The 24,664-nt window shown below is 53.5% G+C and overlaps 16 protein-coding genes and 3 non-coding genes across 19 annotated transcripts; 11 read left to right on the forward strand and 8 right to left on the reverse strand.

Moving 5' to 3' along the window:
- Positions 1-39: 39 nt before the first annotated feature.
- Positions 40-112, reverse strand: DL89DRAFT_t138. The gene has a single exon. It is a non-coding gene; the product is annotated as a tRNA-Thr (tRNA).
- Positions 113-3,453: 3,341 nt separating this feature from the next.
- DL89DRAFT_t127 lies at positions 3,454-3,526 on the forward strand. The gene has a single exon. It is a non-coding gene; the product is annotated as a tRNA-Arg (tRNA).
- Positions 3,527-3,580: 54 nt separating this feature from the next.
- On the reverse strand, positions 3,581-3,652 carry DL89DRAFT_t137. Its single transcript has one exon. It is a non-coding gene; the product is annotated as a tRNA-Pro (tRNA).
- Positions 3,653-4,014: 362 nt separating this feature from the next.
- DL89DRAFT_270473 (uncharacterized protein) lies at positions 4,015-4,319 on the reverse strand. The gene is made up of 2 exons (XM_040888723.1): positions 4,292-4,319; positions 4,015-4,255 (listed from the first exon to the last, which is right to left on the reverse strand). Exons 1-2 carry the CDS (start codon positions 4,310-4,312, stop codon positions 4,040-4,042), a joined length of 237 nt encoding a protein of 78 aa, XP_040739979.1. The 5' UTR covers positions 4,313-4,319; the 3' UTR covers positions 4,015-4,039.
- Positions 4,320-4,366: 47 nt separating this feature from the next.
- Positions 4,367-6,219, forward strand: DL89DRAFT_77581 (uncharacterized protein). The gene has a single exon (XM_040892068.1). The coding sequence runs from the start codon at positions 4,402-4,404 to the stop codon at positions 6,013-6,015; it is 1,614 nt and encodes a 537-aa protein (XP_040739980.1). The 5' UTR covers positions 4,367-4,401; the 3' UTR covers positions 6,016-6,219.
- Positions 6,108-6,413, forward strand: DL89DRAFT_295785 (uncharacterized protein; the record flags this gene model as incomplete). Its single annotated transcript, XM_040890682.1, has 1 exon — positions 6,108-6,413. The coding sequence occupies one exon, from the start codon at positions 6,108-6,110 to the stop codon at positions 6,411-6,413; it is 306 nt and encodes a 101-aa protein (XP_040739981.1).
- DL89DRAFT_270475 (uncharacterized protein) lies at positions 6,109-6,877 on the reverse strand. Its single transcript, XM_040888724.1, has one exon. It carries the CDS (start codon positions 6,790-6,792, stop codon positions 6,454-6,456), a length of 339 nt encoding a protein of 112 aa, XP_040739982.1. The 5' UTR covers positions 6,793-6,877; the 3' UTR covers positions 6,109-6,453.
- A 148-nt stretch (positions 6,878-7,025) lies between these two features.
- On the forward strand, positions 7,026-8,486 carry DL89DRAFT_270476 (uncharacterized protein). Its single transcript, XM_040888725.1, has one exon. It carries the CDS (start codon positions 7,045-7,047, stop codon positions 8,194-8,196), a length of 1,152 nt encoding a protein of 383 aa, XP_040739983.1. The 5' UTR covers positions 7,026-7,044; the 3' UTR covers positions 8,197-8,486.
- On the forward strand, positions 8,288-9,126 carry DL89DRAFT_286637 (meiotic nuclear division protein 1; the record flags this gene model as incomplete). Its single annotated transcript, XM_040889876.1, has 3 exons — positions 8,288-8,344; positions 8,433-8,492; positions 8,581-9,126. Exons 1-3 carry the CDS (start codon positions 8,342-8,344, stop codon positions 9,124-9,126), a joined length of 609 nt encoding a protein of 202 aa, XP_040739984.1. The 5' UTR covers positions 8,288-8,341.
- A 240-nt stretch (positions 9,127-9,366) lies between these two features.
- On the forward strand, positions 9,367-10,209 carry DL89DRAFT_260596 (LMP7-like protein; the record flags this gene model as incomplete). Its single annotated transcript, XM_040885800.1, has 1 exon — positions 9,367-10,209. The coding sequence occupies one exon, from the start codon at positions 9,367-9,369 to the stop codon at positions 10,207-10,209; it is 843 nt and encodes a 280-aa protein (XP_040739985.1).
- A 4-nt stretch (positions 10,210-10,213) lies between these two features.
- On the reverse strand, positions 10,214-11,324 carry DL89DRAFT_279268 (mitochondrial carrier). Its single transcript, XM_040889567.1, has one exon. It carries the CDS (start codon positions 11,237-11,239, stop codon positions 10,265-10,267), a length of 975 nt encoding a protein of 324 aa, XP_040739986.1. The 5' UTR covers positions 11,240-11,324; the 3' UTR covers positions 10,214-10,264.
- Positions 11,325-11,747: 423 nt separating this feature from the next.
- DL89DRAFT_260598 (ovarian cancer-associated gene 2 protein) lies at positions 11,748-12,659 on the forward strand (the record flags this gene model as incomplete). The annotated part of the gene is made up of 3 exons (XM_040885801.1): positions 11,748-12,041; positions 12,135-12,168; positions 12,295-12,659. The coding sequence occupies 3 exons, from the start codon at positions 11,748-11,750 to the stop codon at positions 12,657-12,659; spliced, it is 693 nt and encodes a 230-aa protein (XP_040739987.1).
- Positions 12,380-13,671, forward strand: DL89DRAFT_77900 (uncharacterized protein). Its single transcript, XM_040892069.1, has 2 exons — positions 12,380-12,500; positions 12,715-13,671. Exon 2 carries the CDS (start codon positions 12,864-12,866, stop codon positions 13,548-13,550), a length of 687 nt encoding a protein of 228 aa, XP_040739988.1. The 5' UTR covers positions 12,380-12,500; positions 12,715-12,863; the 3' UTR covers positions 13,551-13,671.
- DL89DRAFT_77909 (uncharacterized protein) lies at positions 13,552-14,096 on the forward strand. The gene has a single exon (XM_040892070.1). It carries the CDS (start codon positions 13,793-13,795, stop codon positions 14,036-14,038), a length of 246 nt encoding a protein of 81 aa, XP_040739989.1. The 5' UTR covers positions 13,552-13,792; the 3' UTR covers positions 14,039-14,096.
- A 2,430-nt stretch (positions 14,097-16,526) lies between these two features.
- DL89DRAFT_295791 (uncharacterized protein) lies at positions 16,527-18,073 on the forward strand (the record flags this gene model as incomplete). The annotated part of the gene is made up of 2 exons (XM_040890683.1): positions 16,527-17,896; positions 18,049-18,073. The coding sequence occupies 2 exons, from the start codon at positions 16,527-16,529 to the stop codon at positions 18,071-18,073; spliced, it is 1,395 nt and encodes a 464-aa protein (XP_040739990.1).
- A 47-nt stretch (positions 18,074-18,120) lies between these two features.
- On the reverse strand, positions 18,121-18,803 carry DL89DRAFT_270479 (ubiquitin-conjugating enzyme). Its single transcript, XM_040888726.1, has 2 exons — positions 18,746-18,803; positions 18,121-18,635 (listed from the first exon to the last, which is right to left on the reverse strand). The coding sequence occupies exon 2, from the start codon at positions 18,618-18,620 to the stop codon at positions 18,243-18,245; it is 378 nt and encodes a 125-aa protein (XP_040739991.1). The 5' UTR covers positions 18,621-18,635; positions 18,746-18,803; the 3' UTR covers positions 18,121-18,242.
- Positions 18,804-19,219: 416 nt separating this feature from the next.
- DL89DRAFT_270480 (uncharacterized protein) lies at positions 19,220-22,188 on the forward strand. The gene has a single exon (XM_040888727.1). The coding sequence runs from the start codon at positions 19,265-19,267 to the stop codon at positions 22,100-22,102; it is 2,838 nt and encodes a 945-aa protein (XP_040739992.1). The 5' UTR covers positions 19,220-19,264; the 3' UTR covers positions 22,103-22,188.
- On the reverse strand, positions 22,178-23,091 carry DL89DRAFT_325318 (uncharacterized protein; the record flags this gene model as incomplete). Its single annotated transcript, XM_040891520.1, has 3 exons — positions 22,178-22,712; positions 22,750-22,926; positions 22,964-23,091. 3 exons carry the CDS (start codon positions 23,089-23,091, stop codon positions 22,238-22,240), a joined length of 780 nt encoding a protein of 259 aa, XP_040739993.1. The 3' UTR covers positions 22,178-22,237.
- A 408-nt stretch (positions 23,092-23,499) lies between these two features.
- Positions 23,500-24,373, reverse strand: DL89DRAFT_260604 (phenazine biosynthesis PhzC/PhzF protein; the record flags this gene model as incomplete). The annotated part of the gene is made up of 2 exons (XM_040885802.1): positions 23,500-23,752; positions 23,787-24,373. The coding sequence occupies 2 exons, from the start codon at positions 24,371-24,373 to the stop codon at positions 23,500-23,502; spliced, it is 840 nt and encodes a 279-aa protein (XP_040739994.1).
- Positions 24,374-24,664: the final 291 nt, after the last annotated feature.

The raw sequence follows: 24,664 nt of genomic DNA on the forward strand, positions 1-24,664 counted from the left end.
TAAAACATCACGTGATAGGTAGATGGTTGAGCAAAAATATGCCGCTACGGAGAGTTGAACTCCGGATCTTCGCTTTACAAGAGCGACGCCTTAGCCACTTGGCCACAGCGGCGGAACCATTCTGCAATTCCAACTGCTGAGTTTCAAAAAATATGAATGATAGATATTCCACATGAAATACAACGCCAAAAATCACTTGCAATTACTATTCGTCCCAGAACTCTGGGCTTGGCTCAATCCAGTAACGATGACTACACCTTAAAGACTCTGCTTCTCATAAGACCCAATTCTACCACTACTAATAGAGCAGGCAAGCCTATTGATATATGAGCTATTATTCAAATTTATTATAGTTCAAGCTATAGAGTATGACTATTATATGTCATGCCGCTAGGGTGGTTCCGACTCACCCAAGGCGGATTACTCACTGAGAGTGGCGCAGCTTTATCCAGGGCCATACGCGGCTTAGATGAGGGCTCAGTATGCGCACTCGGCGCTTGCTTAAATACCCCTTGCTGGCTCCTAGCAGCAAGGATTCCTTCTGGTTTTTCCAATATATTTTTGTGAACGCTTACTTTTGGTTTTATCAGCACATTTACAATCATCACTAGGAGAACACGCTACCTAGTTTCCTCTTCCCTGGCATTTGACCTAGGTCGTTTTAGGCACGCACCGTATTATTGAAGTATATTTTGTGGGCTATGATGAGTGCTGACAGAAGAAAGGCACCTGGCACCACATATATTATTCTGATACTAGAACTACTCTGCTCGTGATGCGAGCTTGGCTGCTAGTCAGCATGGGTTGATATGTTGATAAGAGCATCATGGCGAACCGGTCATTTGAACGTATCAGATAGTTGTTGGTGCAATAGCGACTATGGATATCTCCCATCTTGATAGCCTGCTCGGTGCAGGCGCTTCAGTGCTGATTCGCTGCTGCTGGCAACAGAATCGCCTGCTGCTGCACGCCTCTTGCGCAGGTTCTTTGTTTCAGGGGTGGTGCCAGAAGCATTGGCAGCAATGGCCGTAAAGCGACAGAACTATTCAGGAATACTGCCTGAATCACAGAGTGACTGGAAAATGAGCCTGAAGTTTAGAACTGCTGCGAGGTCGCGGTTCAAGAGCCGAGACGAATAGGCTCGCTTGTATTGTGCCATGGCCCACTTACATGACTCGCTTGTACAGCGTAGATGGCCATGGCACTTCACAGTTGGGTTCTTCGATCTCTGGTAGGGCCGCGGGTTAGGAACATGCCGGAATGTCTGCAGCGACTTTTCGCAGCAGAACAGGCACATCGACGATGTCCGGAATTTGTCGATCAGATAGACTTCAAAGCCATGATACTTGAACTTGTCGCGCCATCCCTTGCCACGAATCGGCGCATGGTGTCGGGCCATCGGCGCACTCCAATTGCCCATGATCAGCACTGGATCTGGACCGAACTTGCTCCGGAGTTTTGCGGCAAGCCTGTAGTCTGCACGGGCCTGGTTCATGAATGAATCAAGGCGCAGCTTGCGGTGAAGCGGGTACACCTTGGGACTGGTACTGACACCTGGATGGGCCTTCCAGTGCCTCTGGTGCTGCTTGTTTGACTTAGTGGGCTGCTGCTCTGGTAACCTCCGCGCTGTCATCGTGTTGGCATAAAACGGTGCTAGGACACACCGCACAGATGCACGGGTAGCAACGTAGGCACGGTATTTTGCTGGGCTAAGGGTCCAGCAGCAGTGCTTGGAAAGCTCTGCCTCTGCTCTGTGGACAGCATCTTCTGGGACTTGATCCTTTGTAGCCTGACGAATCCTGTCATAGTGGCGCAGCTTGAGCTCCTTATTGTGCTGCTGCCGTGTGTAGCGGTAGAGCATCTTTTCACCCTCTTTCCCATTGCTGCTATTTTCATGCATCATATACAGTAAATCGCCCCGACCTGGATCGATGAATACACAGCGGCCTTTCAGATTCTGCAGCTCTGGCTGTGGGATCTGGTGGATATAGCAACAGTCAGCTATAGCATTGCCTCCCACAGAATCGCCTCCCGCAGCATCCCCTCCCGCAGCATCAGCATCTACTGCAGCATCAGCCTTGGATACCTTGTCTTGTAACAGAATGCATATCATTACACCATCTGTTGTCGCCATTCTATGGAATTTTCTATTACCATGCGCCTTAAATGGCTTTGATGTTTGATCCGCGACCTGGCACCACACATCCCACACAGGCTGTGTGATCCCTTGGGCCGGGTCGTGTGCACAGGCTGGGGGTGCTGGTGCATATGGATTGTTAAGTGCTGCAACAGTGTCTGCTGTTGCTGCCAATGCAGCAGCAAGTGAATCAGCTACTACTGCTGTAGTTGCTGTAGTGGCCTCTGTTTTATCTGATAGGATCTTTGCTGCTTTCCTTACCTCTTTTGCTGCCTTCTTTGCTGCATTGATCTTGGTAACCTGCTCATGTGTTTTTGAAATAAATACCTGCTTGATTATTTGCTTATCTAAGGGGGTTATTCTTGGACTTATAAATTTTAGCAATTTGGAATTTAGTAAGTTGGTTATTTGAATAATCATTTTCAGATTAATTTTTTGCTACTAATTATTTTCAGCATAGTTATTATTAATTATTATGTCCAAAATATTTCTATGCTTATAAATAATTACTAAGAGTAAAATACATTTCTTAATGTTTCACCTGAATTACTATTAGAATCTTAGAAATATTTTAGTAAATATGATTTCCTTATAGTTGCTTAACTATATCTATTAAGATATTGACTTTTGTTACCTAAAGATAATTAACCCCAAATATGCAAAGTTTTTCTTTCTGGTTAAAATCATATTTACTGAAACTTTTCTAAGATGCTAATAGCAGTTTAGGTAAAGTATTTGTATTACTGAAATTGCTATTAATTATAATATACTTAAACAATTTATTGGTAGATAAATAACTCTATATAACCTCCAATATCTATTAGAGACCTATAGCTACTATAATTATAGCTTTCTACCCTAGTTTTACTAATGAAGTCAGATACTCTATAGCAGTGAAATCTTTAAAAAGGCTAGTATATAATACTATTAGTTTTATACTCTCTTTTCCTTTATTTAGTATTAAAATATACTAAAAAAAAATTAGGAAGTATTTATATTTTTTTCCCTTTTTTCTCCCTTTTTTATATCCTTAGCTTTGAGATATATATTAGGCTACAAACTATATATAAAACTAGTAATAGCATTATATGCTGTACTTAAAAATATAATACTAATAATAATATTTAAGAGATCCTTAATGCTTAGAGAGTATAAAATTTATATTAGCAAGAATAGTAGAGGATATACTTGGTGTCCTTTCCTATAGAACTGAGTAGATAGCTGGTGATTGTGTGATAGGGAGACACCAAGTGTACACAAAGCAGTTATTTTAAATAGTCTACATTTTTCACCTACCTCAGAAATCGCGTGTCGATGGCCGCGTGGCCCAATGGATAAGGCGCTTGACTACGGATCAAGCGATTCCAGGTTCGAGTCCTGGCGTGGTCGACATTATTTTTGCTCTCCATTTCAAAATAGCGGTAAAATTTTTCCAAAAAGAAGGGGCTCCACCGGGGATCGAACTCGGGACCTCTTGCACCCAAAGCAAGAATCATACCTCTAGACCATAGAGCCCACAGAAGCGCCGAATCGCAGCCAACCTGCTAATCGACTTGTCTGTCGGAATTCGAAAATGCATGTACATATGCAAGTGATTTTACTGCTTTTCTATCCTACGCCACATCAGCTGAATGGAACCGGAGATTGCCAGCACTTGTTCACACGCATTTGCTTGCACGCGCGAAACCCGTTTGTCAACTCTGCTGCTGCGATGACAAAGAATGCTGTGCTTTTCTTGATTCACTTATTGGTGCAATGGCCGGCTTCATTCCTAGTACCACTTCTGTCCTACTATGCCAGCACCAGGATAATGGCTGAGCACTGGTATGTGCTCTCCCTTAAAAGGTGTTTCTTTGGCAGCGCCAGCAAAGAAATTGCTTTATTCAAATTATGTGAAACTGGCTACACAGCTGCGACTGGGGGGTTGGGCGCGGCGATGGTACTTTCCTCAGGGCACATGAGTGGAAGAGGGATACAGCGAGGAGGCATCGCAGGCCTTTCGTCGGCCAGGTTGCCATTGGCTTCAACAGCATCATACATGCAGGGGCCACAGCGGCATGGCGGACAGTAGATTGGCATTATGGTCGGGTCGTGGGTGGGCGGGGGGACTGGGCTAGCGGTCACAATTGCCCTGAAGGACGAGAGGAGAAGTGCGGTGGTAATGAGCAGCTGCATTGTTTCAGTTGTCGATGATGTGCTTGCCCAAGTGGCAGCAGGTTGTTTGCTTGCATTTTATATGAACATGCCTTGCTGATCCTTCCAGCATGCTATGTACGGTGTGTGAACGTATATTGCTCAGGCTTGATGTATTTCCGCCAAAACGAGTGGCTGAATGGCGGCTGCTGATCCTAGTTGGCGAATACCAAAATGCCGAACAACGACACCATGGCGCTAAATATGCGGGCTGTAAAAAATGGAGACACAAGTCACAAACTTATTCAGCCATTTTTTCTATTTTTACCATGTCCTATGTTATCTCTGACTCGGAGATTGAAGAGACAGTGCAGCCGCGAATTGCAGTACAGCCTCGGCGAGTGAGTCGGCCGCTGCCTACTCGGGTGGAAATTGGCAGCAGTGAGTCGGAAGAAGAGGACGATGAGGACGAGAGCTTTTTTCGTCGGCGCGGGCCTGCTGAAGCAGCAAGCGCAGGGGAGCAGTCGTCACAGGTTCCGACCCAGAGCAGCGGTTACATAGATATTGGCGACTCGTTGCTGTTGGACGAAAGCGACACCAGCGAAGATGAGGAATCGAGCACTAGCCAAACAAACAGGCACATACTAGAGTCGAGCGGGGATGAGGAGCAGGAGGTACGGAAACGGGCACGCAGTGTGTCGCTCACGCCGCCACCAGAACTGCCTGAGAAGCGGCAGCCAACAAAAAGGAGGATGTCAGTAGTCGATGTTGATACAATATCTGTGCCGGCTATGGCGACCCCGCCGCGGTCGCACCAGCAGCCAGCCGATTTATCTGGCCTGGACCCAGCACTGCGAGCAGCGATTATGACCGGTAATGGCGATGGCAGCAGCACAGGATCACCTCGCGAGTCAAGGTTTCTCCAGGGCGACGTCCAGCCATCGTCAGAGGTGGCTCTATCGCCAGCCATGAAGCTTGCAGAGAAAGTGACGCTAGAGTTTGACTTTATTTTTGACGAGGCATTCATGGACACTGAGCTCCCAGCGCTGTGGGACAAGACGCGGTGGAGGCGGACGCGGATCACCAACAAAAAGGCGGTTGACAAGAAGCTGCGCGAGCGGCTGGCGATCCAGGTGTTTGCGACAGATCCGATCGAAAAGGCGCTTAGAGTTTACGCGAGCAACTTTGCTGTGGACGTGATGCGGACGAGCCCGATCCTGATGAGCGACTCTATTCGAGTGTTTCCAACCAGCTCGGTACTGAGTCTGGGGGCCAAACCTATCTTCTACATTAAGGTGTACCCGCGCAACGTGTTCAGCCGGGCCAAGGCGTCTGAGACTGTCGAGCGGATGCAGCGCGAAACTGAGTACCGGCAGGCGCAGAGCGAGCGGGAGAAGATGCGGGAGCTGTATGGAGATAGTGTGGATACTAGTGTTTTGAGCCAGGCCGAGGCAATGGCGGAGCTGGACGAGAGCCTGCAGGCTGATACACCCGCCAGTGGAGATCAGGATGGCGCTGGTACGATCCGGATCAAAATCCGCGATCGTGAGGGCAAGGATACGCTGTTGCGGGTGGCTCCGACAACGGTGGTGCAAACCATTATTGACCACTACCGCCAGATCGCCAAGTTGCCAGAGGGCACAACCATTCTGCTGGAGTTTGACGACGAGCGGCTGGAGCCTGGAGTGGCCTTGGCCGACACTGAGATCGAAGACGACGACATGCTCACAGCTATTTCGAAATAGCTTAGTGCCCTCCGAATACCAGCATTCGCACTTTTTCTCCTCTTTTGCTTCTCCCCCACTTTTTTCACTTGACAATATCTGCACACTAGAAAATGAAGGCATTCCAATTGGTTCGGGACCTGGTGGTCAAGCACAACGTCGCCGGGGTGACAAGCATGCAGCAGTCGCTAGTGCTGCTTAACCACATGAAGAAGTACGGCTCGGTCACAAACTTCCGGTTTATGAAGGATCCGGTGACCCACGACCGATCGGGCATGGTGTTTGTCTCGTACCAGCACTACGACGATGCCAACCAGGCGCTGAACGAGCGGCTACAGATCGTCGACGGCCTGCCGCAGCCGTTCAACACCATAGAGGTGACGCCGTACATTAGGCAGGAAGCGCGGGGCAAAAAATAAGAGTTTTTATATGTTTTATTCCCGGCTCAAGAAACAAGTCTTATTGCTGGTTAGCCTGCGAGTACTTGGCCAGCTTCTCGCTGACCTCACGGTTGACCTGGAAGTACTTTGCTACGCAGCGGTCAGTGCACACGGACTCGGCCTTTGTCAGCTCCTCGTCGCTGTAGCGCTGCAGGAGGCACTTTTGGTAGCACAGCTCGCCCAGCCGCGCAAACATGTCTGTGACCATTTCCATTTCCTGCTCGGCTGCCGCCAGCTGTGCGTTGGGATCCATTTGTCCGCCGGGCGCACCGCCCATTCCGCCCATGCCGCCCATGGGGCTTGCCGGAGCAGCCGGAGCAGGCTTCTGACTGTTGCCACCGAAAACGCCGCCAAACATTTTTGTCTAATTGCTTGCTGTTTTTGTAGAGAGGGGGTTGTGAATGAGGAGAGATAAAGGCTGGAAATATCAAAGTGGGTGAGATCGCAGCTGTGCAAAGAAAAAACAGCAGGCGATTACTGAGAGCCTTTGGCCAGGCTAATCCCTGATCACGTAATATAAAAAATCGGGTTTCGCTGTGGTTCTCGCTTGCTGGCCCACCAGAGACCCTGGCTCTTTTCGCCTTTCAGTCACCAAAATTTACATTAGCTAATGGCAAAGAAGAGCAAGCTGAAGGCTGCGCTCAAGCATACCAAGCAGGCGCATGCCAAGCACCAGGCAGCAAAACGCACGCAGGACCAGATCGAGCAGAAGCTGGCCAGTGCAACGCAGAGCAAGCGCGGCAACAAGAAAAAGCACAAGCGCACCGCCTACTTTCCATACACCGACAAGGACCTCATTCTCCTGGTCGGCGAAGGCAACTTTAGCTTCGCCCATGCCGTGGCCAGGCGCCTGGGTAGCGGCAAGAATATAACTGCAACCGCCTATGACTCGCGGGAGATCGTTGACAGAAAATACACAGACGACGCGAGCCACCACATTACCGAGTTCGAGAAGCTGGGCGGCACCACGCACTATGAGGTTGACGGAACAGCACTCGAAGACTTTGAAGCGCTCAGCGGCCGAAAGTTCACGCATATTGTCTTCAACTTCCCTCACGCTGGAGCTGGGATCAAAGACCAGGCACGCAATATCCAGACGAACCAGCTGCTGATGATCGGGTTCTTCCGCAGTGCGATTCAGTTCCTGACGGAGGGTGTTGATACAAGACAGAGCAGGCCACAGAGGCGCCAGAGACGGAGGCCAAAGGGCGACCAGTCCGACGATGACGACGAAGAGGAGGACGAGCAGCAGCAGGAGTCGTTCGACTTTGAGGGTGCCAAGGCCCACGTTGTCACGTATGCTGCCTCTGACGACGAGGACGACGAGGGGCCGGTGGAGGATGCTGGTGAGGGAGAGCCGTTTGAGCCCAACCTGAACCGGCCCGGGCAGATCTTGGTATCGCTAAAGTCCGGTCCGCCGTACTCGCATTGGAATGTCCGCCAGCTGGCCAAGGAATGCGGCCTACGTGCGCGCAGCACACATCCATTCGAGATTGCGGCCTATCCGGGATACGAGCACCGGCGCACTCTGGGCTTCAAGGAAGGGTTGTCCAAGGACGAGAACCAGGAGATTCGCGACAAGGAGCCGCATGTCTATACCTTTGTAGCTAAGCCTAGGCAAGAGGAGGAGGGCGACGACAATGCAGAGTCTGCGTCTGCGCCGACGGGCTATACTTCCCAGGCCAGAGGCAAGCGGTCGCTGGGCGTCAACTCCGAGTCGTTTGATGGCATGTCAGCGCCCTCCAAAAAGCGCAGGCGTTGAGAGCACAAAAAGGGCATCTGAGCTTTTCCGCAGTCGCCGTATTTTTTTCTCTCGAGATACATTGGATTCGCGTAGCTGCTGCTGCTCGACCCCCATCTTGGCTCCGTCTTTTTTATTTTTCACTTTTAGCGCAAATTGAATAGCAATGGTAACGAGCGAAATTCGGCGAACGCATCGTTTCCGCACGAGGGGACCCTTAGGGCACGCACGCTCACTGCATGCTCGCTTTGTTGTAGGGACCGCGGTTGACTATTGACGAGAAGCGCAAGCGCATGATGGACATATTCCACGAGTCGGTGAGTATCAGAGGCTGCAGCTGGCGTATGCTTTAGCTGTTGGATACAGTGCATGCACTTAAAGCCATGCGCAACTCAGCACCTGTAGCAAGATGTGTTCCTTCTCAAGGAGCTGGAGAAGATCGGGCCGAAGCAAAAGGGAATTGTCGCGCAGACAGTCAAGGACGTGGTGCAGTCACTGGTGGACGACGGCATGTGCCATGCCGAGAAGATTGGCTCATCAAACTACTTCTGGTCGTTCCCAAGCGAGGCAGCAATCAAGCGACGCAACAGAATTGCCGACCTGGAGAAGGAGATCGCGCAAGTCGACGGCAAGATCGAGGCATTGGGGTCATCGATTGAGAAGGCGCAGTTTGGGCGTGAGCAGACTGACGAGCGGGCATCATTGATGGAGGAACTGGCGGAGATCGAGGCCAGGTGGAATTTGCAGCAGGAGGAGCTGCAGCAGTTCAAGGAGTGCGATCCGGAGCTGATGAACCAGCGTCGCAAGGAGACTGTGGTGGCCCAGGATGCTGCTAATCGATGGACCGACAACATCTTTATTATCCAAGGCTGGGCTCGCGACAAGTTCAACATGGAGACATCTGTATTCAACAAGGCATTTGAAATCCCAGATGACCTTGACAGCGTTTGAGTATACATTGTGAGAGAGCCAAGTGCAGCAGGGGTTTGGTATGTCATGGTATCCAGCGCTCGCAATGGTTCAAGCGGACAAATAAATCAAGGGGTGGGTGATCGTGATCAAGGACGTGCGTAATGCCTACGTATGCCTCAGAGCCGTCCGCGCGTCGAGGGCTTGATGCTGCAATTGACTAATTTCTCTCCTTTTTGCAAAATCGTTCACTCTACTCACTTTTTTCCAACTATAACAGCAATGAACCACTTTATTGACCAGTTGACAAACAACGGCGAGCTCGACACAGAGTTCAGCACGGCAGTGGACACCACAGGGCACGGGCTGCAGTTTGAGCTGGCTGGAGTGGATAACCCAGCGGCGTTCACGCAAAAGTTCACTGATGTGAAGTCTGAGAATGACGCTCGCATTAAAATTGCGCACGGAACCACGACACTGGCGTTCAAGTTCAAGGAGGGCGTGATGATTGCGACGGATTCGCGGGCGACGGCGGGCAACGTTATTGCGTCGCAGTCGGTGAAGAAGGTCATCGAAATCAACCCGTACCTGCTGGGCACGATGGCAGGCGGAGCAGCGGACTGCTCGTTCTGGGAGCGCGTGCTGGGGATGGAGTGCCGGCTGTATGAGCTGCGCAACAAGAAGCGGATCTCGGTTGCGGCGGCGTCGAAGCTGCTGGCAAACCTGGTGTACCGGTACAAGGGCATGGGGCTGTCTATGGGGACCATGGTTGCTGGCTGGGACGAGAAGGGCCCGGGGCTGTACTATGTGGACTCTGAGGGCCAGCGGGTAGCCAACGATCTGTTCTCGGTTGGATCCGGGTCGACGTTTGCCTACGGCGTGCTGGACTCAAAGTACAGGTATGACATGTCGGTCGACGAGGCCAAGGATCTGGCCCGTCGCGCCATCTACCATGCGACACACCGCGATGCGTTTTCGGGAGGTGTTGTGCGCATGTACTGGGTCAACGAGAACGGCTGGGTTCCGTACCCGCTCGAGGACGTTGGCGAGCTGTACTACCAGTTCCATCCCGAGATCCAGCTCACGAACGCGGCCGATGCACCGCTAGCTCTGGCCTCTGCCTGAGATATTTTTCCCATGAGTCACTATTACAAATTCAACAAAGGTCCATTCTATGTGTCTATTTCTGGCGCAGCTCGATGGACAGGCGAGACAGGTACTCGTATGTCATGAACATGGCGGCGTTGGCTGGGAAGGCCCGCACCAGGGTGATGCCAAGGCCGCGGTAGAAGGCCCGGATGCCGCCGCGGCCGTAGACTGTGCGGATGGTGCTGGCAATGCCTGGCCGCTCAGGAGCACCAGCGGTGGCCCGCACATCGGCGGTCTGGATAAAGGACTTCACGACGTCGATCGGGTACGACGAGATGTTGTAGGCAACGCCTGCGCATCCGCCGGCCAGAATGATGCTGCCGGGGCCAAGGTCTGACTTTTGCGCCTTGTTCTGCGAGCGCATCAGCTGGCGGACCACGACCTCGTAGGCGCCGAACCAGCAGCCCACGCCGACGGTCTCGCGGGCCACAGTCGGCGTAATGCCCTTGTAGATGCCCGCAATGCCCTGGGTCTTGAGCAAGTGCTTGACCACGGAAATCGGTCCCGTAAACTTCACATTGGCTGTGCTGGCTGCTCCGCCATATGCCTGGACATTCTCCACCTGCAGCTTGCATTTGACCAGCTCCACCGGCGATATGACAAAGGCGCAGATGGTGCCCGAGAGGCCGCCGCTCAGGAACAGCTGCGGCAGCGTCAGCTCGCTTCCAGTGTTGTTGGTTGCGGTGCGGATGATGCTTTGGATGCGGTTGTAGGCGTAGAAGGCCACGGCGTTCTCGGCCATGGCGCCCAGCAGTGGCGATGCCAGACCGCGGTAGAACCCGCGGAAGCCCTCGTTCTGCCATGTCTGCTTCAGGCAGTCCAGCGTGCCCGAGAACACCTGCGACTCGGAGGTCTGCAGCCGCACCTTGACTGTGTCGAACGGGTACTCGACAAACTTGCCTGCCATGCCGGCCAGCGAGCCAAACGCCAGGTCCTCGAACCCGGAGATGCGTGGGCGCTCGTCGTGCTTTGCTATTTCGCTGACCGTGGGGAATTCGGCCTCCATGTGCAGTCCGTTCTGTTTTGCTTGTAAGCCTGGTAAGGGGGGGGGGAGAACCAGGAAAAGGAAGATAAGAATCGGTTTGAGGCACTGCCCGTTTTTTCCCACTGATTTTGTGTCGTGGCTGCCTCCTTGAGCGTCTTTTTCCCACCACAGATTCGTTCTAGGACTGCTGGCTTGGCCAGGTCACGCCTGCTTCCTGTGTGCCCTAGCGCCTTTGCCCCCACCTGTCTGCCTGGGAAGAAGAAGCCTGGCGAAGCGCGTCGAATGGAGGCGCCTCGGCTTATGCGTGGTGAGGGGGCGCTGCGTTTGTTTTTCTTCCAAGTGGGCCACAGCAGCGCCAGCCGTCATCCACCGCAGGGGTCATCCACCGCAGGGGTCATCCACCGCAGGGGCAGCCTGCCCACCATAAATACAAGCCAGGGCGCATTCTTGCCAGTGGGGGTTCGTCCGTTTGGATTAGCGCTATTTCTTAACTTGCACACTTAAACCCTTACACATAACCAAAGCCCCCATGTCTGCCAAGCCCAAGATTCTTTGCCTGCACGGATACGCCGAGAACGGCGAGCTGTTCCAGATCAAGTCGCGCAACTTTAGGCGGGTGGTTGGGGACAACGCCGAGCTCGTCTATCCTACTGCGCCCATTGATGTCGGCATCCTGCGGGCTACTGCCGAGGAGCTGCTGTCGCCGAACGGTGGAAACGACTTCAGGAACTTCTCCTGGTGGTGGACCAAGAGCGCCCAGCGCATTGAGGTGCGCGGCCTCGACAAGAGCCTGAAGGCCATTGCCCAGATCCTCAACGAGCAGGTAAGGTTGCTAGCCCACTACATTCCCCATTCAGGCTGGTGATGGCCCATGGTCACTAATGAGAACCTCCCCGTGCTTGGCTGTTGCGTGTAGGGTCCGTTTGACGGAATTCTCGGATTCTCGCAAGGTACAGTTGGTGCCGCTAATTTGTCAGATATTCCCCTGTTTCTGGAGGAAAGAGGGGAATTTTCCAAAGTCAGCTAGAGGCAGAGACAGAGGCAGTTTCTCAGAAGAATGTGATGTTATCCTGTAGGCGCCTGTTTTGCGTCCTTGATCTGTGCTCTGCTTGAGGGCCGCGAGGGATACGATTTCGGCGTTCCCGTGGACCATCCGCCGCTCAAGTTCATAATGCTGTCCGGCGGCGTGGTCATGGAGATTGGCGAGCTGCGGAAGGTGCTGGACACTCCGTTCACAACGCCCAGCATGCACATGATGGGCACGCTGGACACTGTCATCGATATCAAGGGGTCTAGGGAGCTGGCGTCCCGGTTCCCTGACCCGGTCATCTACGAGTTCGTCGGCGGCCACTTCCTGCCCAACACCCCGCACTGCCGCCGCGCAATGCGTGCGTTCCTCAAGCCGTTTATTCCGGTCGACGAGGAGCCCGAGTCAAATTAATGGTGGCGTCCTGTCCCCCGCCTGGCTCGCAATTCAAACAACGCACGCCACCGACGACTATTCTTGATTGTGAAGTGCAATGAAGGCGTATTGTCAACGACATTATTTCTTTTTCTTATCAAGTGCACTGCTTATTACATTCGCTTTCTCACCTCTGCTTTTTCCATTTTACTCTAGCCAGTACTGAATAGGACTCGTGGGGCAATGCCAGTCGATACCAGCACAAGCAAGCTCCGCGTGTTGTGTTTGCACGGATATGAGCAGGATGCCAGCGTGTTTCGCGTCAAGATCAAGCACCTGGTGAGGGAGATGGCCGAGCAGGTTGAATTCGTGTTTGCTACTGCACCAAATGTTCTGCGTCCCTTCGACTACTCGGGCATGGACAGCCTGCTGCAGCAATCGCTGATTCAGTCGGGCAACACAATATCGCGCGTGCGCCATGGCTGGTATACGCAGCTCAGCGATACTCCCGAGATCACCCATGGCCTCGAAAACAGCGTTGCGTACCTCCAGGGTATGCTCGAGGAGCTGGGCCCCTTTGACGGCATCTTTGGGTTCTCCCAGGGCGCGCTGATGGCCGCTGCTATGTGCTCACTGATCGAAAATAGCGTGTATACCGGCCACCCACCGTTCAAATTCGCTGTATTGGCATCTGGATATAAGCTCAGAGATGCGAAATGGACGTGGTTGTACGATAGGCCGCTCAAGACGCCGTCGCTACACGTATATGGCGTGGTCGATAGCATGATCCACATCAGCCGCTCGGTCGACCTGATGAACGCGTTTGCCAATGCGCACGAGTACTGTTATGTCGGCGGCCACTTTGTGCCTAAATCACGGCAGTCAATTGGCGTAATAGCAGACTTTATCCTGCAGTTCAGGTCAAAGTAATATATGGCTTGGTGGCGCCCAGAAGGCTAATTGCTAATGTGCGCCACCCCATTTGTACACATACAGCGGCTGATCTCAAGTAATCGATCAGTATGTATTAGCAAGATAGTGTTGAGATCAAGCACTGCCACCACCAGCCAGCTTACAGCAAGCACTTGCCTTGCACGCGTCTTTGCATTTCCGGCTTGTTCCAGCTGCACAGCTTTCTCCATTTCCCTCAGTTATTTTTTACAATTACAGCAATGTCGGGCAACTTTGACCAGGCGACCCAGCGCGAGCTTTCGGCATTTGTCGAGCAGGAGTCGGCCAAGATGCAATTGCAGAGCAACATTCACGAGTTCACGGGCCGGTGCTGGGAGACGTGCATCAAGGACGCAAAGTCGAACCAGCTTGACAGCCGGGAGAAGAGCTGCATGGAGAACTGCGTTGGGCGGTTCATCGACACCAGCGTGTTCATTGTCAAGCGCCTGCAGATGAACCAGCACTAGGTGCCGTTTTATGTCCAAAATAGATCAGATCTCAAATCATATATCTGCTGGTATTTCGATTTCGTTTCGATCCACCCCCTGCGGAGGAATGCTGTTTGTTGTGATAGTCGTATGCGCTATAAGCTTTCTCCGAATATGGAGGGGGAGGGGGATGACCAGGCTGTTGAAAAGTTGCATCCAGTTGACAGGCTTCGAGGTTGGTTTGTTTGATGTGACCGAGAAATCTCTGGCGCATTTAAGGCAACAGGGATGAACACCGGTCGACAAGCAGTGCTGCTGTTGGGGAGGATGTTTGTGGGCCTGTTGTTAAGGTTAAAGCCCCGAGAGCCCACGCATTTGCTGGGCGTTTCATGACTAAAGGGGTGGCAGGGCGGAGCAGAATTCAATGTCCGTTGCGCAGGTTCATTGCCAAGATGCATATATTTGCATCCCTCTTTTTGCGAGAAAAAAAAAACAAGTACCGATGGCACTGGTCATTATCGGTGCAGAGCGGTGTTTATTGAGGAGGACGAAAACAAAACCGGATATGCGCAGCCCAAAAAGAAGTTTTTTTTATTGCGGACTAAATGCCGGAATGCCCGTCTGAAGAAGGGCGGTAAGAGGCAGAATGAGGGAACAGGTGAGATGATTAATATACGCCGCATCACAAGGCTCACGTCTCCTGGGCATTATGAGCGAGTACGAATTTTGGCTCCTTCTCCCGAACAATGAGCGACTTATTCTCTGCCAGAGTGCTGCGTCAGAGGTCATCTGACACAATTTTCTTTCGCAGGCAACACAGCCTGCGCCGGGCGTAAGTGGAAGATCTACTCCTGGCAGAGAGGAGAGGATGCGCCTTTTACAGGATTTCTTCTATTGCTGGAGAAGAAAATTACGCGGCATGTCGCGCAGATTCCGGCAGTGGCACGTCCTATGATTTCTGGCGAGTTGACGGTGCTTGCTGATCGTCAAGACTGTAGACATTGGTTGATTTTGAATGCCAAGGTACCAGGATAGACAACAACAATAGGAATCTTTTTTCCCAACTCGGGGACAGGGTTACATATGAGCCACTGTTCCGGATTCTGCAGCTGCAGAAAGTCCGAGCAAGGAAGAATGAGGGAGGTGCTAATACGGTGGCGGCGGCTGGTGAATGGACAAGACGCTGTGCACTGACAGTCGGGGGGAGGCAGGGTGTGAGGATGAGGGATCAAAAGGCGATGATTCGTCTGCGGCAAAAGGGCTCATGTACCAAAGCGCGTCACATGGCTATGTGTCAGGTGGTACGGGTTCGAAAAAGGGGCTGCGAGAACAAAGTGCATGGGCGGTAATGCAGCGGCAGCAATAAAACATGTCTAGAGAGTGCAAATGGGAAGGGCAGCAGCGGGTTTTCGAACACTTGCTGCAGCAGCAGAATCAGCCAGTCAGCGAAATGCCATTTGACCACTCATTTTTATTCTCTTCTGCAGAGCGGGCTGCCCATGTTCGCTCTGCGGCTGGGGCGCGTGTGGGAAATAAATAGCAGAGCATATGGACATGGCGAAGCTAAAAATGGACTCTATTTATTCCCTTCTTCCTGCCCTCGGCCTTGTGAATACACGTTCAACCGCATAATTTTATTATAGCACTTACACTATTCCCATCGACCGGCGCACAGGCGTTTTTATTTATCGGTGGCGAACTGTTCCGTGGCAGATAAATTAAGCCAGCCCACTCATCCCCACATCGTCACTGTGTGACACAAGAGGACCGCTGAGACCGTTTTGCGAACCGGGCAATCGCCATTCACACACTTGTATCCGAGAGCTTTTCCGCCCTTCCGAGCGCTGCTCGCTTTCCCAATTCTGTTGTTCAAAACAACGGCAGCAGTAAAAAAATAAGCGATCTACATCCACAGCGCCAAATCATTATTTTGGGCATAATTTTCTCTCTTCTTTCTGACAACTGCTGGGAGGCGGCGCAATAGGTTCGCCCTTCCAGACTCTGAGACACTCGTCCTTGCAGGTCCCTCCCCCCACACAAACACAGCTGCCGCTGCTCCTGCGCTTCAAATACTCGGCGGGTTTCCTCAGACCCAGTCTGTGCTGCTCCTTGTCTCTGCTTTTTTCTTTTTCGTGGCCAAAAAAACATTTTCCCTCTTATTCCCTTGTCTCAGCGTTGAGCGCGAGCAAACCTGCCCCCTGAGTCCACTGTGCATAGTTCCCCTTCCCTCTCTCACTCCATCCCCCCTCCTTCCCTCTCCTCCGTAAACCCACCCAGCGCCCTCTCGTGTGTGTGTTTATCCCCCGCTTCTCATTTATTTCATAGTCTGTCTTTGCAGTTTTGGCATATTACTCTATTTTTCTTTCGTTCGGTTGACCCAGGAAGAAAATAGTGCGATTCCATATTGATACAGACTCCTTTCGGCATCCCTCCCCTCGCTCATTTTCTTACCCTAGTTGGTTCCGGTAACCAGAAAGCGGAAAACAAGCAAACAACAAAGACCCGGTGTTAATTACAGCAGTCCATGATGTCGTTCTCGAACCCACCCAATATGGTCTTCATTGACCCATTCACTGGCGAGCAAAGCACGGCTATGCAGACCCCTGGCGCACAGCCACAGCATGCGGGAGCCACGTACTTCCACAATCCACATGCTGCCGCCGCCGCCACCCTTTATTCGACGACGCCCATGGCAGTCAACACCGCCCACCTGCACCAGGCCCAACAGACGCTGGTCGCAAACAACTCGGTCGCAGCAGCAGCTGCCGCAGCGGCCACAATCAACGCCGCGACCACAGGCGGCGCAGTCGGTCCGGACCTCCACCGGCGGTCCCCGAGCAGCGGCCGGTCGGTCTCGGGCATCGATCACGCACAGAGACGCGCCACGCATAATGCGATTGAGCGTGCGCGGCGCGAGTCTCTGAACGGGCAGTTCCAGGATCTGGCGTCGGCAGTGCCATCGCTGATCCATGTGCGGCGGCCGAGCAAGGCGACGATCGTGGAGAAGTCGCTCGACTACATCCGGTCGTTCAAGGACCATCTCAACAACCGTGACCAGTACATCAAGAAGCTGCAGCTGCGCAACCTGGCGCTGCACGACGAGGTGAACCGCCTGCGCCAGCAGCTGGGCCTGGAGCCCATTGCTGATGCTGGTGAGCCGGCTGAGATCCTTCCCTCGCTGGACGACATTGTGACCGGCAAGGCCGACGCTAAGGCGTGCAGCCCGCTTAGGTCCGTCGTCACAGCCGAGTCGCTCGCCGAGGAGTCGGCAGGGCTTGCTGCTCGGAACCAGCAGCACATCCACGAGATCAAACCAGCCGCGCTGCGGGTCAACACCAGTGCTGCCCTGATTGCGGCTCGCACGGGCTCGTCGTCACACAGCGACAGCGGGTCCATCGATCACTCACCACTCAACATGTCGCCTGCCTCGGCGCCGTTGCTGTCCCAGATGCCCTCGCTGACGATGGGCATGGGCGCTCCGCAGATGCACACATCTGGCGATAGCGCGGCGGCGGCAGCGGCGGCAGCAGCGGCAGCGGCCTTTGTGGCTCATGCCACGGCGGCCCAGCAACAGCAGGTGATGGCTGGCATGTCGGTCAACCCGGCGGTGACGCTGGGCAATGTCATTGACATGTCAGCAATGGCCAGCGTTACGGCGGCGCCGGGCGGCTGGGACGAGCAGAAGAGCATGCCTAATTATATCCCGCAGGCTGGTGCGGCGAACCAATCAGCTGGTCTGAGCGGCATCGACTATAGCCAGTTCTCGCAAGTGCTCTCTGCAGTCACATCGTCGACCTCCATGCCGATCGTGACATCAGCCAGCCTGTCCGACACTCCTCTCGCCACGCTGTCGCTCAATGCTCAGCAGAAGCAGCAGCAGCAGCTCGACAGCAACATGTCGTAATGGGAGTGCGAGTAGTGGATGGACGGGGATTCTCCGTCTTGTTCTATTTTCGTTCTGTCCTCCCATGCGGCTCTTCGTGGCCACATCTCCCCTCATTTATGCCCCTGGCCTATGGCCTTGCATCTCCGCGGTCGACATGGCCGAGTGTCGTCGTTGTCGTCTTTGTCTAAGTGCTATACCATCTCATGCAATCCCTCATCTTTTGACTCATCCCTCATACCCCACACCCAAGCTTTTAAGAAATAAATGGTTTTCTTTTGGCCCTCGAATTCTATAGACGAAGCTGTAGTTTCATTTCTAACGACTTCATGGGAGATAGCAAACGGCAAAACCCCCTCTTCAGCAGCCTCCAAGCGACTTTTCGACACACCTAAAGACACGCCTCTTGTACCCCCGCTTGTCCTCGCGCCATTGCTTGGCGGCGTCAGGGTTGGCAGGCGACTCGTCGTTGGGATCGGCAAACAACGAGATGATGCTGAGCATCACCGACTCCACTGTCTGTGCCGGCGACCAGCGCTCGTCGGCGCTCTCGTAGCCCATGGCGTCCTCGCCAGGCGGATGCAGGATTGAGATGCACACGCGCCCATCAGGGTACACGTTCGGATGCCAGAGCTCGCTCTTGAAACGCAGCTGGGGTGGCCGCATCGGGTAGTCGGTCGGGAACGTCATCCGCGCTGAGAACAAGCCGCCCTCGTAGTATGTCTCTGGCGGACCCATGACCGTGACTTCCCACTACACGCTTTTTGCAAGAGTATGTGTGAGCAAATTAGTCAGCAGATGCCAATGCCGTTGCAATGCAATAGTATCCGCCCCGGGTTCGCTGCTCTGTGCATGCTACTTGCCTCAAAAATGTTGTCATCGTCCACAAGACCCACCGAGAAGCCGTCGCATGGCTCCTTCTGAAGCTCTATGTCGCGCAAATGCAGAGGTTTGAGAAGGGGATGTGTTTTTGTGCTGGTTAGTGCTCATTGCTCAAAATGCTGCCGCCATTGGACTGCCAACTGCCGGCTGGTCGCGCCCAACTTACTTATAAACTCCTTCTTTAGCTTAATTGCCGCAGCGCCAGTTCCACAATCCATAGTAAATTATTGTAAAATGAAGACGAAAATACAAGAAAAGAGCCGTGGGTGCAGTCCAAAATCCACGGTTTTATGCCCTTAGCCAGGCGGACTCTCCACAGCGAGGATTAATCCACCCAGGATGTAATCAGCGGTTCGCCCAATGGAAACCGCCTGCGCCATCGCTGCATTCCGCAGTTTTTAATTCGTACTCTTTGGTGGTAAAGGGCACGACGCATACATTTCTGCTCCTTTACCTTCAGTTTTTTCACACAAAGTTCCTGCAGGCAAGAAGCAAAAAGGATGGTTACTACCCGATCCAAAAGTCGTTCACTGGCAGCTGACCCTGCGCCTGCGCCTGCTGCGGCGGTCCTGCGCAAAAAACACAGGGGCCGTTGCCCGATCAAGCCCATCACTACGTCCTCGTCTGCTACCACGCTGGTTGCCTCATCCGGCGCACCGACATCAGCCGGGAGCCACAGCTCGTCCAGCGGAACTGCCACACCAGCCTCGCCACAGGAGTTAGTTGCTGTCAGCGATGACGACAGTGACTTTGTCAGTGAGAGCTCCGATGATTCTGGCAGCGACGAGAGCGACTTCCAGGAACCACCAACCCGGCGTCGGAAGACTGCGGGGCCAGAGAGCACCACTGAAGCTGAGCTTGAAGATCAGCTTGCTGAAGCCATAGAAGCAAGGGCTGCCCTCTATGACGAGCTGGAGGAACTGCTGCGCAATGAGCGAGCGACCAACCTCCAGTTAAATGTGCTTGGGCAGGGGTTTGGTGAATCGGATGAGCAGACGGACACTGATGGGGATAGCGTAGGGGAGTCGGAGGAACGGCAAGACACTGCTGTCAAGGACCAGACCGAGCAGAGGGGCAGGCTGGAACAGCAGCACGAAAAGGCGAAGAGAGAATATGCATCCAGAAGAGGCGAGCTTGCCGAGACTATTTCGTCACTGACTCGCCGCGTCCAGGAGCTGACATCTGCTCTTCGGCCGGCACGAGCATCAGCTTCTAGCAGATCCAAGGCGTCTCGCGCCAGGGCTCGGAAACGGCCAAAGGTCAAGGAAGAAGACCCTCCTATCGATGCTCCTCCCGAAGGAGACCTGGACTACTTTCACCGCCCAGAGCTGTTCCTCCACCACCCGCAACTGAAATCCGCATGGAAGTCGCTGCCTGGACCACCCGAGATGCAGATGGTCGAGCAGCCGCCCAACCTCAAGATCCGGCTGCTGCCGTTCCAACGCGAGGGCGTGTGGTGGATGGCACGGCAGGAGGGCACCCAGTTCCGCGGTGGGGTGCTGGCTGACGAGATGGGCATGGGCAAGACACTGCAGACCATCGGCTTGATGCTGGTCAATCGTGGAAAGCCGACGCTGGTAATCTGTCCGACAGTAGCGCTGATGCAGTGGAAGTCTGAGATCGAGGCGGCTACCGACGACCTGTCGGTGTTCATGTACTATGGCACAGACCGCCAGAAGCTTGCTGACGAGAACGGGGATCTCAACCCGAGCGAGCTGGTGAAATACGACGTTGTGCTTACCACTTATGCGGTGGTCGAATCGTCGTTTCGGCGCGAGCGCTATGGATTCCGCCGCCATGGCAACCTGCTGCATGAAGACTCGGTGCTGCACAAAGTCGACTGGCACCGGATCGTGCTTGATGAGGCACACAATATCAAGGACCGGTCCAGCAATTCTGCTCGTGCAGCGTTCGAGCTGAAAGCCAAGTATACGTGGTCGCTGACTGGCACCCCTCTTCATAACCGTGTGGGCGAACTATACTCCTTGATCCGGATGACCCGCTGCAGTCCCTTTGCAATGTACTTCAACTACAAGAGCGATTGCACGTCGCTCTCGTGGCCATTCCACAAGAGCAAGACCTGCAGCCAGTGCTCACACACATACATGTCGCACTTTTGCTACTGGAACTACCACATCATGAACCCGATTCAGAAGAACCCAATCAATAGCGACAAGAGCCGTATGGCGTTCACCAAGCTGAACAAGCTGCTCGACAATGTCATGCTGCGGCGCACCAAGGTCGAGCGCGCAAAGGACATGGGGCTACCGCCGCGTATTATCCAGACGCGCCGCGACAAATTCAGCCCCGAGGAGGAGGACTTTTATGTGTCATTGTTTTCCGACTACCAGCGCGAGTTCACCACATATGCAGAGCACGGCACAGTGCTGAACAACTACGCCAATATCTTCGAGCTCATCACACGCATGCGACTGGCTGCCAACCATCCGGACCTGCTGCGCTTAAAGGTCGACGCCAAAAACAAGACTGGCGCTGCCAGCGACGATACATTTGTGTGCACCATTTGCCAGGAAGAAGCCGAGGACCCAATTCTGTCAAAGTGCAAGCACATTTTCTGCCGCGTTGATGCACAGCACTATGTTGAGGGAGCTGATGTCGGCACAAAGCTACGCTGTCCATCCTGCTACCAGCTGTTTGAGATCGATTTGGAGCAACCCGAGCTGACAAATGCAGTGAGCCAGCGCAGTTCCGCTGGCTATGGCACCTCGCTGATGGACTCGATGGTGAGCACGCCCAAGACCATGGTCTACCGCCGGTCTATTGTCAACCGAATTGACATGAACAACTGGCGGTCTTCGACCAAGATCGAGGCGCTAGTGGAGGAGCTGTCGCGGCACCGGCAGGCGAACACAAACATCAAGAGCCTGGTGTTCTCGCAGTTTGTAAACTTCCTTGACCTGATCCAGTGGCGGCTCAACCGGGCGGGGTTCAGTGTGTGCCGACTCGACGGTCGCATGTCACCGGTGCAGCGGGACGCTGTCATCAAGACATTCATGACGCGGCCCGAATACACAGTGTTTCTGGTCAGTCTGAAGGCGGGCGGCGTGGCGCTGAACCTGACCGAGGCTAGCCACGTGTATCTGGCCGACTGCTGGTGGAATCCGGCAGTCGAGGTGCAGGCCATGGACCGCATCCATCGCATGGGCCAGTTCCGCCCGATCAAGGTGACGCGGATCATCATCGAGAACTCGATCGAGTCGCGCATCATCCAGCTGCAGAAGAAGAAGCAGTGGCTGGCTGACTCAACCATCGGCCGCGACAGCAAGGCGCTCGAGCACCTGTCGTCGCAAGACATGCAGTTCCTATTTTCTAGCTAATCCTGCTCCCGACTTGTTTCGGCGCATTCGCAAATTCTCCATTTACTCTGTCTTGTCGTCCATGGCCAATTCCAGGTTTATTAAGCATATCGGTACATTGTATCACAAGGTCTTGGTGGGGCAGCGGAGAGTTGTCTATGCATTCGACGCTTGCAGCGTGATTGTCTTGGTCATGAGGGCGATCGACTTGTCGGGCGCTGTCTGCTTGATTATGTGGCAGTGTCTGTCGAGCATGCTCCACGAAATCTCGACAAAGTTGGCGGTAGCTTTGCGGGTCCACTGGCTGCCTAGATATGGTGTGGCGAGCACCGGCATGTTTGCCTCCGTGTACTTTGTTCCAGGGAAGAACGCGCGTGCATGGATTCCGCCCGTAGTCGGATCCTCGACACACACAACGATCGTCTGGATCTTCTGCTTCTCTAGTGCGTCATTTGTTGAGTTGGTTGACCTTGGTGCCATGCGTGCTAGGTCCTCTTTGGTCGAGTGGTTATCGTAGACGATAAGGGTCTGGCTGGCCTCGATGTACTCGAGCTCGAGCCCACGCTTCATTATGCCAAACAAGTCGTGTAGCAGAATCCGCTCTGGACCCTTTGATGCCGCGGTGCTCTGTCTGGTCCAGCATCCCGTGGAGCTGGATACGTCCAGACAAGCTGATTTTGTACGTCGTCAAACTGCTGTTCTCGCGAATACGGATAGTCGTTGCCTTTACGCGGTTCTCGCGCACCAGCACATGGACGGCAGCGAAGCTGGTCAGTGGTGGTACGTCGAGCTCACGGAACTTTGAAAAGCAGCGCAGCACATAGATGGGGGATTCGCGTGGACTGCTCCATGGTCCGTGCCAAGAAGAAGTTGCGCGGGTACTGGTTATTCTGCGATATCTGCATCATGGCCTGTGTTGCTGGCATCACGTCGAACATGTAGATGCTGGCGCGTACACCATCCATCTTGCTAGTACCGAAAAGCGAGACGATGTAGTGGTATCCGGGCATGGTGGCTGTCAGACAGCTGGCGCTGTGGAAAATGTATTGGATTGGTGTGTGGTGGGGTGGAAAGAGACGCAAAGATGCAAGCAAATACTGGATGAATTTATGCCGACAGCATGGTCGGCTTTATGCATCTGACCTGCGCCTGCTGAAAGCAGAGAGCACATCATTGGTACGAGAAATGAAGGTGTGTGGAATCTAAAAATAGGACCTAGAACGGCGATCCTGCCTCTCGCTTATATCATCGCCAGCGCCTGTCCATGGACCACCATGCACTTCCTGTATGTTTTGGGTAATCGTTATTCCAAAAATGGCGAAGGTAGCCATACATTTCTCTGCACACGTTGAATCTAGAGATGCTATAATTAGACGCTGACGTCAGTCGACCATTCTTGATTACCCCTGTTCTTGTTTCTACACATCGATGTGCCCTTCCAGCACCACAACTGCTCTGCCGCTGACCTGCACATGCGAGTCGCTGACAATGTCGACCTCCAAGTGCCCAACGCGCTTCGACGACTGCTCGGCTGAGAATGTCTTCTTTCCTAATCTGCTCTGCCAGAATGGCGCCAGCACCGTGTGGGCAGAGCCCGTAACCGGGTCCTCGGGGATCCCGACCCATGGGGCAAACACGCGGCTGTGGAAATCCTTGCTGCTGCCCTTCGCGCTAGCCAGCACAGCGTCCAGACCCACACGCTCACCTGCCTGCATATGCTTCGGGTGAAATATCGGGCTTCAGCCCGATGATGTCACTCTCGCTGCTGTTCGGATCGTGCACAACCAAATACTTGAGGAACGGCGACAGCTCAACCTCAATTGAGTCGCGGTATTCTCCGTAGATGCTGGCAACAACTAACTTGACATCATCGTTGATATCAACCGGCTTGGGTATGTCGATTGGGAACGTCATATCTAGATACCCGTCTGTACCACGACGCACGACTAGCTCTCCGCTCAGAGTGTCAAAGCGCAGTTCGCTAGAGATATTGTCCAGCTTGTTGAATAGCACATATGCAGTGGCCAGCGTGGCGTGGCCGCACAGATTGACCTCCGTTGTGGGCGTGAACCAGCGAAGCTTAAACTGCGAAGCCTCCTGGAAGGCATTGGGTCCGCTGGCATTGGTGGGAGTGAGGAATGCAGTCTCGGACAGATTCATCTCAGCAGCAATTTGGCTCAGCTGGGTTTCAGTCAGCGGCTGGTCAGCGGGCACAGGAACAACTGCAGCGGGGTTTCCACCGAACGGCTTGTCGGTGAACGCGTCGATGGTGAAGATCTGGTACTTGGTCATAGTGGTTCAGCAGAAAGTAAATGCGATTTGGGGTTTGCGGTAAACACCATCCGCATATGGTTGGGCAAATAGACCTTATATATTTTCTGCACAGCATGAGCAGGATGCGGCGAGGCGGACACGTGAGTCACAGGGTCGACTCCTAGCATGTAGCGGAAAATACCGCCTATGCAGATCCGGAATACCATGTTCACACTCTTTCACACGAACATGGCTCTGCTGACAAATGCTGTTGGTGTACTTTTGTGTACCCGGGTAGGAACTGGGGAGCCATTTATTGCTGCGGCAACA

Source organism: Linderina pennispora (assembly GCF_002104995.1).
Source record: "Linderina pennispora strain ATCC 12442 chromosome Unknown DL89scaffold_19, whole genome shotgun sequence".
Taxonomy (NCBI): Eukaryota; Fungi; Kickxellomycota; class Kickxellomycetes; order Kickxellales; family Kickxellaceae; genus Linderina; species Linderina pennispora.

Bases quoted from the DNA above. Each gene is read 5' to 3' on its own strand.
- DL89DRAFT_77909 (XM_040892070.1), top strand. From the start codon at position 13,793: ATGTCGGGCAACTTTGACCAGGCGACCCAGCGCGAGCTTTCGGCATTT.
- DL89DRAFT_77900 (XM_040892069.1), top strand. From the start codon at position 12,864: ATGCCAGTCGATACCAGCACAAGCAAGCTCCGCGTGTTGTGTTTGCAC.
- DL89DRAFT_270479 (XM_040888726.1), bottom strand. From the start codon at position 18,620: ATGGGTCCGCCAGAGACATACTACGAGGGCGGCTTGTTCTCAGCGCGG.
- DL89DRAFT_77581 (XM_040892068.1), top strand. From the start codon at position 4,402: ATGCTATGTACGGTGTGTGAACGTATATTGCTCAGGCTTGATGTATTT.
- DL89DRAFT_270473 (XM_040888723.1), bottom strand. From the start codon at position 4,312: ATGCAGCTGCTCATTACCACC. The intron at 4,256-4,291 runs GCACTTCTCCTC...GCAATTGTGACC, and splicing joins TGCAGCTGCTCATTACCACC to GCTAGCCCAGTCCCCCCGCC.
- DL89DRAFT_270476 (XM_040888725.1), top strand. From the start codon at position 7,045: ATGGCAAAGAAGAGCAAGCTGAAGGCTGCGCTCAAGCATACCAAGCAG.
- DL89DRAFT_270475 (XM_040888724.1), bottom strand. From the start codon at position 6,792: ATGTTTGGCGGCGTTTTCGGTGGCAACAGTCAGAAGCCTGCTCCGGCT.
- DL89DRAFT_279268 (XM_040889567.1), bottom strand. From the start codon at position 11,239: ATGGAGGCCGAATTCCCCACGGTCAGCGAAATAGCAAAGCACGACGAG.
- DL89DRAFT_270480 (XM_040888727.1), top strand. From the start codon at position 19,265: ATGGTTACTACCCGATCCAAAAGTCGTTCACTGGCAGCTGACCCTGCG.